Source organism: Camelus ferus, chromosome X (genome assembly GCF_009834535.1).
Source record: "Camelus ferus isolate YT-003-E chromosome X, BCGSAC_Cfer_1.0, whole genome shotgun sequence".
NCBI lineage: Eukaryota > Metazoa > Chordata > Mammalia > Artiodactyla > Camelidae > Camelus > Camelus ferus.
Genome location: NC_045732.1, coordinates 63,099,537 through 63,113,181, shown reverse-complemented (window position 1 = coordinate 63,113,181; position 13,645 = coordinate 63,099,537). Strand labels below are relative to the sequence as shown.

The 13,645-nt window shown below is 36.8% G+C and overlaps 1 protein-coding gene across 1 annotated transcript in view; it reads right to left on the bottom strand.

Moving 5' to 3' along the window:
• Window positions 1-13,645, bottom strand: part of DIAPH2 (diaphanous related formin 2) — a 780,329-nt gene that overhangs the window by 184,212 nt on the left and 582,472 nt on the right. The window contains exon 25 of the mRNA XM_032474690.1: window positions 2,851-2,986. Within this exon, the coding sequence (XP_032330581.1) occupies window positions 2,851-2,986 (136 nt within the window). The remainder of the gene's footprint in view (window positions 1-2,850; window positions 2,987-13,645) is intronic.

Here is a 13,645-nt window from a genome sequence, read left to right as displayed (position 1 = left end):
TGCATCCAATAGTCTGTATCTCTAGTCACATGTGCATGAGCTACCTCTACACTCTGTACTATATATATCTCACAGTGGCAATCAAATGTTCTAGATCATCTCTCTTTCAGTGGGAAGTGGATAACACTGTTCTAATTGGACACATTTAAAAGCTCTTTAAATCACTTTCTGATGGCACTTCATTGTCACGTCTCTCAAGGATTCACAGTTTATGTAGCTGCACCGCACCTCCTCCCAGACTCTCAGAATGTCTGCAACTGACTTCCACTTAGCTAACAATACCATCTTTTATAAGACACAGAGAAACTGACACTGAGCTCCGTCTTGACACCCAATTACCCAACTCTGTTCTTATTCTTTCTTTTCTGCATCTTTCTCATCTGCATAAGACTACACTATTTTGATGGAAGGACCTCTTTTAAAAACATATTTATAAGTACTAACACACATATACTCTTAAGTGTAAAATAATATTACAATAAACAATAACAGTAATAATAATAAGTATTTGTGGGGCCACAAACAAGAACCTAATGGTGAAGCTGACTATTTGATTGATCTATAAACAGAGATATGGTAACAATACACAAAAGATTAATCTTACAGTATATCTTTCATGTTCAGATTACTTAGCTAAGCGTTTGCACAAAAACTTATTCGGATCTTTATACTATGGCTTCAATGATATTTAAAGAGGTAATCAACCAAATCTTGGCAAATGAAAATATATACATACTATAGACATGATCAAAAATAGTTTCTTTTTTTTTTCTTCTTTCTATTGTAGGTGTGGTTTTAAGGAAACAGTGAAAGGTTGATAAGTACTTAGGGTGGAGGGACAAGGGAGATGGTGTGGTGTGGGAACACGATTACGTTTTTGGCTCAAAACTGGACAGACTCTGTCTTGACTCCTAGCTCTTTTCACCACTCACCCTGGAGATTCTCAAAGTCTAATCTGGGAACTTGTGAAGGCCTCTGAAATCATTTCAAATCTGCAAGGTCAAAACTATCTTTTTAAGAATACTGACACTTTTTTGCCTTTTTCTCTCTCATTCTTTCATGAGTGTATAGTGTTTTCTAGAAGCTACATGATGAACGATAGTGCGTTAGACTGAATGTAGAAACAGGTATAAGAATCAAGCAGTCTTTTATTAAGCCAGACTTTGAAGGGATTTACAACACTAATTTTTTCTCTTCTTACTAAATATTTTTTTGGGGGGAATAAGGAAGATAAAACTGCTTTTCATAAAAAAAAGTTACTTAACATGTAATAGGTTTATTATCATTATTTTAATAGGATTAATCAATAAATAATTTTAAACATATTCCTTAAATAACTTCATCACGTCTCTGTTTAAATTATAATATGAAAAATGTCAATATCTAAAAACACAGATAAGCAAAAGGTATTTGAGGTCCTCAATAATTTTTAAGAGTGTAAATAGAGTCTGAGACCAAATACTTTCAGAACCTCTGATTTCTACTTTACCCTGTGATCTCATTCAAACTCATATAAGTTGTGTAATTAATTAAGGTGAGATCATACTGGAGTAGGCTGGACCCCTAACCCAATATGACTGGTGTCCTAATAAAAAGGACAGCACGTGAAGACAGCCACGCCAACAGGGAGAATGCCCTGGGAAAACTGACGCTGCGCTGCCACAGGCCAAGGAGCTAACAGAAGCAAGGGTACAGGCCTGGAACTATCCTCCCTAGTGTCGTCAGAAAGAGCTACACCTTGATTTCAGACTTCCCGAACAGGGAGACAACAAATTTCTGTTGTTCTAAACCACCAGTTTGTGGTACTTTATTCCAGAAGCCCTAGCAAACTAATAGGCCCTAACTTTAATCATCAAAAACCAATGATTCCCAAGTCTATCCGTCTAGTCCAACCCTCTTTCCTGAGTTTCATATGCACGCACACCATGGCTTCTAGGACATTTCCCATTTTGACAAGGCTTGTGAAAATCAAACACATTTAAAAGTCACTAATCATTATAACCCTCCTGATGAAGTCTGTTCTATTCCTGAATTGTTTTTTTCTTTATGAAGGGTACCACCTTCTTTAATGCCTCTTTCCCTTAATTCCCACATCTAACATCATAAGGGTCAGTCAGTTCTACCTTTTAACAACCCTCTGGTGATGGTTAATTTCATGTGTCAACTTGGCTGGGCCCCAGTGCTCAGATATTTGTTCCAACCTTACTCTGGATGTTTCTCTGGGGGTGATTTTGAATGAGATGAACATTTAACATTTAAATCAGTGGATTTTGAGTAAAGCAGATCGCTCTCCATAATGGAGGTGGGCTTCATCTAATCAGCTGAAAGCCTAAAGAAATCTGATCTCCCCTGAGCAAGAGAGAATTCTACCAGCAGACTGCCTTTGACCTTGAACTGCAACACTCGCTCTTCCCTGGGCCTCCAGCCTGCCATCCTACCTTGCAGATTTTAAACTTGCCAGCTTCTATAATCACAAAAGCCAATTCCTTAAAATAAATCTGTCTCTATATATCCACAACCTGTAGAATTCCAGTATACCTCTGCCTGGTGACTTCTGTAACCTCACTACCACTGCATTAGTTCAGGCCACCATCATCTCTTGTCAGGATTGTGATACTAACTTCATAACCTCTGTTGTCTCAGGCCCTTCCCTTTTCAATCCATCCTCTATGCTTCTGTCAAAATGACCTTTCTAAGAAACCTATCAAAGCGTATCACTTTCCCATTTATAAATGCTCACAGGTTTCCCATAGCTTTCAGGGTAAGACCTTAGCATAAAACATAATTATTCACTTTGTAATTCAAAATTAATGAAGTACAATTATTTTGAAAAATGGAAGTACTTCATACCTTTGTTTATATCGATGAGTTGTTTCTTCTTCTTCTGGCGTTCCAACTTTTCTTGTTCTGCTTTCTCTTTTGCAAGTTTTGCCCTCCTAGTCTTTTCTTCCATTTCTTTTCTCTTGTTGTTTTCTTTCACTGCTTCCTGTACATGTAAACAAAGTGAAACAATTAATTCTTCCATTATGTACATATTGGAGTTGTGCAATTGTAAAATTTATATATACCCACGTGCATGTGCTCAGAGGTGGAGAAGTATGACAGCAGCTGCAAGGTGTGTGCATAATCCTAATTTTTGAGAGAAACTAATAAATCTAAGATACTTCTTCTTGAAAAAAATTATATATAGCTCAGGCTTTAATTGCCATTACGTAGGGTGCCAGAAAATTAGAAACATGACTGTTTGCAGATTTCACAATAAACATACTTTCTCTGTTGTTGAAATAGGAAATAGTTTTAATCCACAAGAAATGGTTTAATATGGAAATATAGCTTAGAAAGTATTTTACCACTTTATGTTACATTTTCCCCTCGTCTGAAAAATGTTTTTTGAAAACTATCTGATAAGATTTTTGTGAAGAAAAATGAGATGCACTTATAAAGTGCTTAGAACACTTAGTCTATGACGATTGTGGTGGAGGTGGTGGCTGTGGTGGCGGCGGTCACGATTACATCTAATGGCATGAGACAATCAGCCATGTTACTGTAGGAAAGAAACACTTGCAAGTTTCATCGCTTTTTATATACCCAGATCTTTAGAAATGCTGAAACATATTTCAAGCTACTGTCTGTTTTATTTTGGCTAGATTACCCGTGCAACTCAAGGAAATGAGGCCATTCCAGTAGACAGTATGGGAGAAAGTTGAAGTAAACTGATCAGCTGAACTAGCAGTATTTTTGACTTCAGAGAAATCATTAATACAGAGACATACCAACTGCAAGTTCCTTCCATCAAGCTGTTCTGGGTTTTTTTCCTATTATGATTTATTAGACATACTTCATAGCAGGTACCAACTATTTCATAGAAACTATTTTGTTCCAGAAATCCTAAAGACAAGGACTCAATAATAAGAATATATTCAATATATTTTTTCTTCCTGTTAAAAGATATACTAGTTTTAAAAAGCCCTGAAAGCACTTTCAAAAAATCTCCTGGCTTGCAAGAATTATTGGTACCTCCCCCTTCTCCTGCCACTGTCACGCTGGTACCTCTAGCATCAGGCTTAGAGCACAAGACGATCTGGCTCCTGCAGACAAACTCAGACTATCACTTAAAATAAACTGGAATAATGGAATCATCATTTTAGATCAGGGTTTCTCAACTTCAGCACTATTGTCATTTTGCACGAGCCTACTCTTTGCTGTGGGAGCACCCTGTGCACTGTAAGATGTTTAGCAGCATCCCAGACCTCTAGTCACTAGATGCCAGTACAAGCATCCCTCCCCGGTTATGACAACCAAAAATGTCTCCAGGGATTGCCAAATGTTATCCAGGTTGAGAACCACTAATCTAGGGGGTTGCATAGAGATTAATTTATTCACCAAAAATTACAAAGTGCCTGCTCTGCTGAATCCAACTTCTTTTCAAGGATGTAGAAACCGAATTCTGAACAAGGTTACAGACTTGCCTAAGGTCACACATTAATGTAATTGCGAAGCTGGGAACAGAACTCTGTCTCTCCTCTCACAGTTCGGCGTATGTTTTATTCTTCAAGGAAGAAAAGACAATGTGGATATGACACCAAAAGCACAAGCAGCCAAAGAAAAAACTGATAAATAAGACTTCATCAAAACTAAAACCTTTGATCCATCAAAGGACATTGTCAAGAAAGTGATGTGATAAGGCACAGAATGGGAGAAAATATTTGGAAATCTTACATCTGATGAGAATAGATAAAAACTCTCACAACTCAACATTGAAAAGACAAATAATCCAATTAAAAATAAACAAAGGATTTGAATAGCTATTTCTGCAAAGAAGATAGACAGCCAGTAAGTACATGAAAAGATGTTTGATATTATTAATCACTAGGGAACTGCAAATCAAAACCACAGTGAGGTACCACTTCATACACACTAGGATGGTTATAATAAGAAAGCAATGAAACCGATCATAATAAGTGAAGATGTGAAGAAATTGGAATGCTTTGCATTGCTGGTGTGAATGTAAAAGAGTGAGTCATTTTGGAAAGCTGGCTGGCAGTTCATCAAAATGCTAAACAGAATTACAATATGATCCAGCAATTCCACTCCTAGATATATGTCCTAGAGAAAAGAAAACACATGTTCATACAAAAACTTGCACAAGAATGTTCATTCGCAGCATTATTCTTAATAGCCAATAAGTGGAAAAGACCCAAATGTCCATCAATTGATAAAACAATAAACAAAATGTGGTATGTATCCATACAATGGAATATTATTCAACCATAAAAAGAATAAAGTTCTGATATATGCTGCAACATGGATGAACCTTAAAATATGATGCTAAGTAAAAGAAGTCAGACACAAAAGGTCACATATGGTATCATACGTAATGTGTGGAATAGGCAAATCCATAGAGACAGAAAGTAGATTAGTGGTTGCCAGGGGAAGGAAGCAGGGGGAATGGGGAGTAACTGTTCATGAGAAAGGGGTGTCTTTTTGGGCATGATGAAAATGTTCTGGGATTATATAGTGGTGATGGTTGAACAACCTTGTGAATATACAAAAAACACTGACTTGCATACTTCAAAATGGTCAATTTTATGATATATAAATTATAACTCAATAAAAATTAATAAAAATTTTAAAAATAGATGTTTGGAAAAGGCGGGATTGAAATAAAATTGTAACTTAGGAAAAAAAGACAACAAGAAAAAGCAACATATATTCAGGTTCTGATACTAACAAGTTGTATGATCTCTGGTAAGTAACACAAGAGGAAGTGAGAAGCAGAGACAGAATGGAGATTAATGCTTGTGTAAATTTTATGACAGGGTCAAATCGCTGATCTGGGAAACAGTTACCAACATCCGGGTGGACTCTTCCATTAGCAATCTGTTGGACTATTTAGTTGTTGAGTGCTGTCATTTATTATGAAGATGGGAAAAACTGGTAACTTCATTTGTATTTCTTCTTTATTCTTATAACAGCTACTCTTTAATGGAAATTTATTATGTGCCAGGTGTTTTAAGTACATAACTTCAAATCTTTATCAAAGACTCAAAATTTATAGAAAATCTGCAAAGTAACTATTATTTGTTCTTACTTTACAGATGCTAAAATTTAGGTTCAGGTAGGTTAATTAAGTGAGATGCCCAAGGTTACACAGCTACTTAAGTACCAGAACCTCGTATGTTTACTTAGATTACCATGATTCCTTCTAAGTAGAGTTGCCGGATAAAAACTAGGACACTCAGTTAAATCTGAATTTTACATAAACCATGAATAAGTTTTTTTAGTATAAGTATATCCCAAACCATAGTTGGCATATACTTAAACTAAAAAATTTGATGTAATATTTGGGACACATGGAAATAAAAATTATTGATTATCTATAAAATACTTGTGATATACATATGCTAAATATCATGTAATATTTGGGACACATTGATAATAAAAACATTATTCATGATTTATCTGAAATTCAAATTTAACTGGGCATCCAATATTTTTACTCGATAAATCTGGCAATTCTATTCCCAGGAGACTCTTGATTTTTTTATATGCATCCTTTCATAGACCAAGCTTATCTAATGAAGACAGTAGAATAATTATAAAAACACCCAAAAAAGCCCAAATCCAAACTATAATTTGAGAACAGAAATGTTGATATTATCACCAATAGGCATTTATGCGGTTCATGGACTTGAATCATACTATTTCTGTAGCATTCTCCACATTTCATTCCATTTTAATTTTTGGAAATAGAGTAAAACTCAAAACAATGTGTATATAAAAATCTAAACTAACACAATTTGGGTAGAAGGAAAGAAGTCAATAACTAATATCACAGAATCACTAGTAGAGAAATCTGGCATCTGTGAGTAGGTTAACTTTCTATATGAAAGGGAGGCTTGCAACCAGCACTACTAAAACACCATGAATGTAGATCTGTAAACGATGAAACAGATCAGATCATAGGTCCATCAGTTTACATCTTAAACGTTTCAGGAATAAATTTAATGTCAAAACAATCTCACAATTTGAAATGGCATGTGTAATCCTAAAGAGATCAAAAGAGAAGAGGAAAATGATTTCTGGAGTTTGGCATTAATTAAAATGAGTGAAAGCATCTACTCTACAAAGTTAAATATTGTTCAAGCAACACAGCCTGCGGAGTAAGGTTCTCGTTCTTACATCATTGCTCCCGTCTTCATGAAGCGGCCTCATGCTAAAAAGAAGACCTGATTGCTCTTGGTGTTTTGACTCTTCGGCTCTGGCTTTAGGAAATTTGCGATGGGAAACGTGTGCCTCTTTAATTCTCTCTACTTAAGAAATCAATTTAAAGAGAGAAGAGGAAATCTTAACTATGGTTTCATGTCAACATTCTTTAGTTTTACACGAGCAAAAGATAAGAAATTTCAAGACTTTGCTTAACTCTCCTAAAAATGTGACAGTTGATGGGGAGAGAACTCTTTTGCGGGATGGGATACATTCTTTCCACCCTAATTCCAATGAAACAAAACCCAAATAATTAAAAGAAGAAAAGCAACAGGAGAAAATTTAAGCTAAGAATTAAAAAAAAAAAACCCTTAAATAATTGACTGTGATTAACAACGCTGTATATTTGCTGAGTCTCACTAAATATTTGCTGACTCGTGTACTTCAACACGATTCTCAAGTAAGCATCAATCATTATTTCTTAGGGTTGGGGATGCCAACTGATTAGATTCTGTCAATGTACAGAACTGTGTTCTGTTAAAAGGCTGCTAACTGAGAAAGTATTTTGGTAGTAACCTCATATAAGATAAGAAATGTTTACAGAAAAAAAGTCTCAGTTTTAACTGGCATATCTGTTTTTCAAGAGTCAGTAAAAAGCATGAAAGGAGAAAAATAAAACAAAAAATGTCTCTAGGATTTAGTGCAAAATATATTCACCAACCTAATTTTAAATCTCTCACTAATTTTAAGTCTCTATTGCCTGGCTGAAAAATATGAATAAATTAGAAATCTTATTTCCCCTGTTGTGCATAATTAACAAATGAGACCTATGGACTAAAAATGTCATATGCAAAAAAGAAAAAAAAAGAAAGAAAAAAGAAAAAGCTCATGTAAATGCTCAGACCTCTCAAATATTCCAATTAAGCTTTAAGAAAGAGATAAAACTGGTTTAGAAAATTCCAACAGGCTCAGATGCCAGCCTCCTTCATGTCCGGTCTACACGAATCCAGTATCTTCCAACCCCGTGATATTTGAAAACAAAAACCACCACCCACCAAAAACCATTCCTTACATCCATTGCCTTCAGTGGCTCTTTATCCCAGTGCTGACTACAGAAGCACCCTGCATGCACTGTGATCTCACTGAAAGCTGTAGTATATTTGCGGGATGAAGAAGTGGAGCAATTAGGAAGAAAAATGCATCTTGGAGTCACATTAACCCGGTTTCAAATCCAAGCTCCCATTTCTCATCTAAAAGCTGTGTGACCTTGAACAAGTTAGTTATTTCATTTCTTCGAGCTTTAGTTTCCACATCTGTAGGATGGAAATACCACCACTCAAATCACTTGGCTGTTAAATAGATTTAGGGAAATAATGTTTCTATGAAACACTGACGACAGGGCCTGGTACAGAAGAAACGTTCAGTATACATGGGGGCACTGATTATTATGGGTAAAAGAAACATTTACAAGTTTGAACAGTAAGAACTTGGTCATTAAGGCACAGGTGACCTCATGTGGTTTCAACAGTTTATTCTGCACAACCCCCTCCTTCTTTTTTGGAAGTTTTGAGGATGTGACCTATGACTAGAAATCTGACATCTTGATAATGTCTACTCTCATAAGCATACTGAACATGATTTTTAACTGTACCATATTATTGGCATCTAAGATAATTTAAAAAATCCACACATATCACTCTCACTTGGCACTCATAAAAAAAAAAAAAAAACACTAGAAATGTATTCTTTTCCCTTTTGAGTTCTGGGTCATCCTGGGTACTTGTATGAAAATACTTGGCAAGACTGTGATTTCTTTCAGTTTCAGAAGCTGTATTAGAAAAGAGTCACATAACCTTAAAAGAATGTGTTGGAAATGTCCTGGTGAACAAACTGGCAACTCTGGTGCCAGAGGCAGACTGTGATCACGCTGCTTAGTGTTTCTTCCTTCATCAGGGATGTCAGAAGGATTCACAAACGATCCTGAGTCAAATCATTTGGCAACAATATAAAGAAACCTGGTATGCATTATACTGAGAATCCTTTTGTACACTAAAACATGTCACCGAGGTTTTTTTTTAATGAAAACACAACAAAAGAGGTGAAATTCTCTTCACATTTTTTAATCTTGCACTGTCCTAGCACCAGATGCTCTTTCAGCTTTAATTCAAAGTGTGCTTTTGGAGCTTTTTTCCTTTTACCTTCTTTCTGTTTCACGCTCACCAATTCAGAATTTGAAACTGTTTTATTTTAATCACCTCTTTTAAAATAACATAAAACACTTAAAATTTCAATAAAAAAAACTGCTGACATGGATACTGTAAATTTAGATCTTTCCTAGGTAGGTTTGAGGATTCTAAGGCTTCGTTTTTTTAATGCACCTTGTTGACAAGACTTCTAAAAATTCCTGACCCGTAATTTTACACCCAGAGTAAAAATAATTGGAAAGAGGCCTAATTATTTTGTTCCTCTGAAATCAAGACTCATAACCCGTACATTCTGAGTAGAGAGCAGCATACCCTTGTGAGCAGAAGATGGCCTTTAGGAGCTAAGAGATCCAGTTTAAATCCTTGCTGTCTAGCGACCATTATGCTTTATCTCCTTGGGCCACTTATCTGTGCTAAGCCTGCTTTGCAGATCTACAGAATACCTGTCCTTCACAGTGTTGGTTTCTGATTTAATGAGAATTTGCATATAAAGCCAGTAAGCACAGTGCCTGGCACTTGGAAAAGTAGGCAACGAATGAAGTGGTTATTATGATGATATAATTCCACAGTTGGGCAATACCAATGTCCCATGCAATTCAGGGTTGGTGTTCCATTTCCCCCAACCCAGGAGCATGTGCACATATGTGCATGTGCAGCGGGGAGAAGGAAGAATCCTTTCTGATCTGGAAATCTTCCAATATCAGATAAAAATATGAAGATATGAAACACACACTCTCAGACCCCAAAACTTTGAACAGATGACAGGACTTGCCTTCTTGAGCCAGGAGAAAAAAAAAATATAGAGAGATAGGAAAAAAAGTAAGTTTGGGGGAAAAATTCTTTGACAAATCTAAGAAACAAAAACATCATAGACTATTTTGCTATGTGGACTAATAATGAAATTTACACATTGTCTTACTCAAGGTTCAACACAACTTATGAGACTGTGGCATAAACAGGGATGGAGCTTCCTGGTGGGAGGCAGTGGATTTTGGTGGTGGTGGTGGTGGGGGGTGGTTACTGTTTGTTTTTTAACATCCAGAGTTAGTTCTATCATCTCCCTGAGAAAATGAAGCACATAATCTAAGGCCACTTGAGTTGGAAAACAGACGTTTGCTTTTATGTCTTTTGTGAGTATTTCTCTCCAAATCTAACATTCACTTGGTCTGCTTAAAGGAGAATTAGTCTACACTCAGTCCTCTATCCCAGGCCTGGCTAAACTTTCTTAAACTCTCCCCATCTTATCCATAGGAGGGTGCCAGTCCTGCTGGAAAACCATCTACTGAAGGATTTCAACTAGAAGATAAGACAAATGGTATAATGTTTTTGCTTGTTGGTGGGATTCTCATTTAATTCCAGGCATAACAGGAGGCAAAATTGGTAGAGATGGAAAGTTGTCCAGACCAGTGAACTAGGGTTATAGCGAGAATGTCCTTTCCCTGTCCCCCAGACGTGCTGTGCATGACAATAAAAAGCCAATTCTACATATGATGCCTTTTCATCATCCTCCCCACCCTCCACCCCCCACAAATTTTCTTCCTTCCCTTCTGCTCTGCTTCATATAGCTAGATACCTAACACACTCCTTGCTCGAATTATTCCAGCTGTTAGACATTTCTGCAATTTGCTGCACTTGCCTGTAACCAGGGATAAGAGTTGCTAGGAAACACAGATCTCAATATATGTCATCACGACTGATGTGTTAAGTTGGGCCAAGGTCCCTATTTGTTAGTACGAGTGGGTGAAAATCTTAAAGTATACCAAAGTTCATAGTAAATCAGGACTCATCTACTCCTTAAGATCTTGCTCACTCCCATTTGAGAATGATCATGCCAAGTTACAAATGGGAAGACACAGCGTGAACCGAGATGAGTTTTTCAGCATTTTGAACAAAGAATTGAACAACCAGATGCTTGGAGAAAAAAAAACCTACATAAGATGATGGCAATGATTCATTAGATTTTTTCAGTTGTAACTGGGACAAATTAAGCCTTCCCATTAGAGAAAGGAAAAAATCTTACACTTTAATTAACATCAAACAAGTTTAGATATTCCTTTTCTCTAGTTTCCCTGTGTTTAAAGGGCATATTGGATTGAAGGAGTCATGACAAATGCTCAGGGCAAAGAATTTTCAGCTGCAGCAACTATACTCTGAGAATCAGTACCTCCGAAGGCTCTAGCCATGCTATAATACTGCTAAACTTTTTCTTTCCTAGAGATTTCCACTTATTATGGTACAAGTGACCTATAAAATTCCTCTTATGCAAGATCTCATGAATACTTCATCAACCAATCAACTGTGATTGTAACCGAGAGGTATAACTTTCTTTCTCACTGGGGTAATTGAATCCTTGATTAGCTTGCTTGAGTACTTAGAGTAACAGACACTGAACAAATGTATTGATACTGTAGTTAGATGGAGACTGAAGTCGTGTTATTAACCTATGTAAATATGGTATAAATCCAAGATGTATCGTCTAAATAACCAAATAAAACAAAATACATATTTGCTGTCCTCTTAGATTCCTGAGATGCTACATTCTTTCCTTCCTTCTGATAGAACAGATTGTTTTCTCTCTCTTTCTTTCCTTGATGCCACTACCCTCTCCCACCCTTAATTTTCACTTTCCCCTAAAGCTCTGTCCTCATCTCTTTCCCCCTCCCTCCTTCTTCCTTCTTTCTGTCTGCCAGAGAATCCATATTCCTACTCAGGGTTGAAGGAAAAAAAAGCCCTTCCAACAGCCTACAAAGCCTTTTGTGACCTGGCCTCCTCCTAACTTCTCCTGGGTCATTTTGTTCCATCCCCAACTTCCGAGAGCCTTTGTCTTTTCTCTGCTCTCAGCACCGCCAAGTCTCTGATTAAATGTCTCCCCCTCATCCCCTCATCAGTGAGGACCTTCCCTGACCATCTTACATAAAATCACCCCCTGATGAACTTCCTAGCTCCATCTTCCCTATTGTAGTCTTCCTAACATAAAAGGTCAAAAACTAGTTGAACTTTAGATCCGCTTCACGTGTGTCTAAGCATTAGCAGCTGGAGCTAGTTGATTTACATAATAATAGTTCTCAGTCTGGGAATTCTCCAAACATTAAATTACCAACAACAGCTCTACACATAGTTCCCTACACATCTCATATTTCTTTATTGTAGAAAATCTTAGTGGCATTGAAATAAGCACCATCCACCTTCAAATGGTGGATTTCTTTCCTCATCATCTATAGCTTATGGTCCACTGACCTCTACATTTATTTTCTTAAAAATGCCAATGCTTGGTGTTTCTAAGGCCTAATATCCACGACATTGGTCATACTGACAGCTCAACACTCTCCAGAGAAATTCACCTGTGTAGCGATGAGTATTTACACAGAACCTCCAAGGTTAAAAGAAAAGATGCTTTCTAATTTGGAAAAGGAGATCTTTGTTTTGAATGAGATATTTGCATGATCCATAAACATCAGTAACACGTAGCTTTTCCAGTGATCTTTTGGTTTAAGGCAAAACTGTCTCAGGTTCGGGTGGAAGGCTCAGACTTGAAAAGTTCCCAGAGTTTATTTGTGTAAATGACTCCCTTTTGGCAGAGGGGAGACATAGAAGAAACTGATCTGCTGCAGGAGAGGGAGCCAGTTAAGTGAATTTCAGTACCTGTTCACTAAAGTAGCCTTCTGGTATTCAGCACAACCAGCTTACTGTTCAGCCTCCTTAGGAAACAAATAAAAAATTAATGCATCTTTCGCATGCTGTACATATCAGGAGGTTTGACAGACAAACATCTTTGCACACCAGCCTGGTCGTGAAGAGAATCTCAAAGGTAAATTATTAAAAAGGAAATAAAGAAAAAAAAAAGACTGTTATGTGCAAATCTCCTTGGATATTAAACTTGCAGTTGGTTACAAAGCGGTCATGCACCGATAATGAAGGCTGACTGTAATCCCCAAGGCCTTCTTTTAAAATTTGTCTTATAGGAGGGTGGGTATAACTCAGTGGTAGAGCACGTGCTTGGCATGCACAAGGTCCTAGGTTCAATCCCCAGTACCTGCATTAAAAAAAAAATTAATAGAAAAAATAAATAAAATTTGCCTTAGAACTGCAAAGATGTGATGTGAAGTTGGAGGGAAAATTTTCTCTCCCATCACAGTCCATTAGAACGCTGAACTCTGATTAGCTAGAAGTTAATCTACAATCTGTAGCATGGAAAAGGTTTTCAAATGCTGCAGGTTTCTGCAGACCTATTTTTC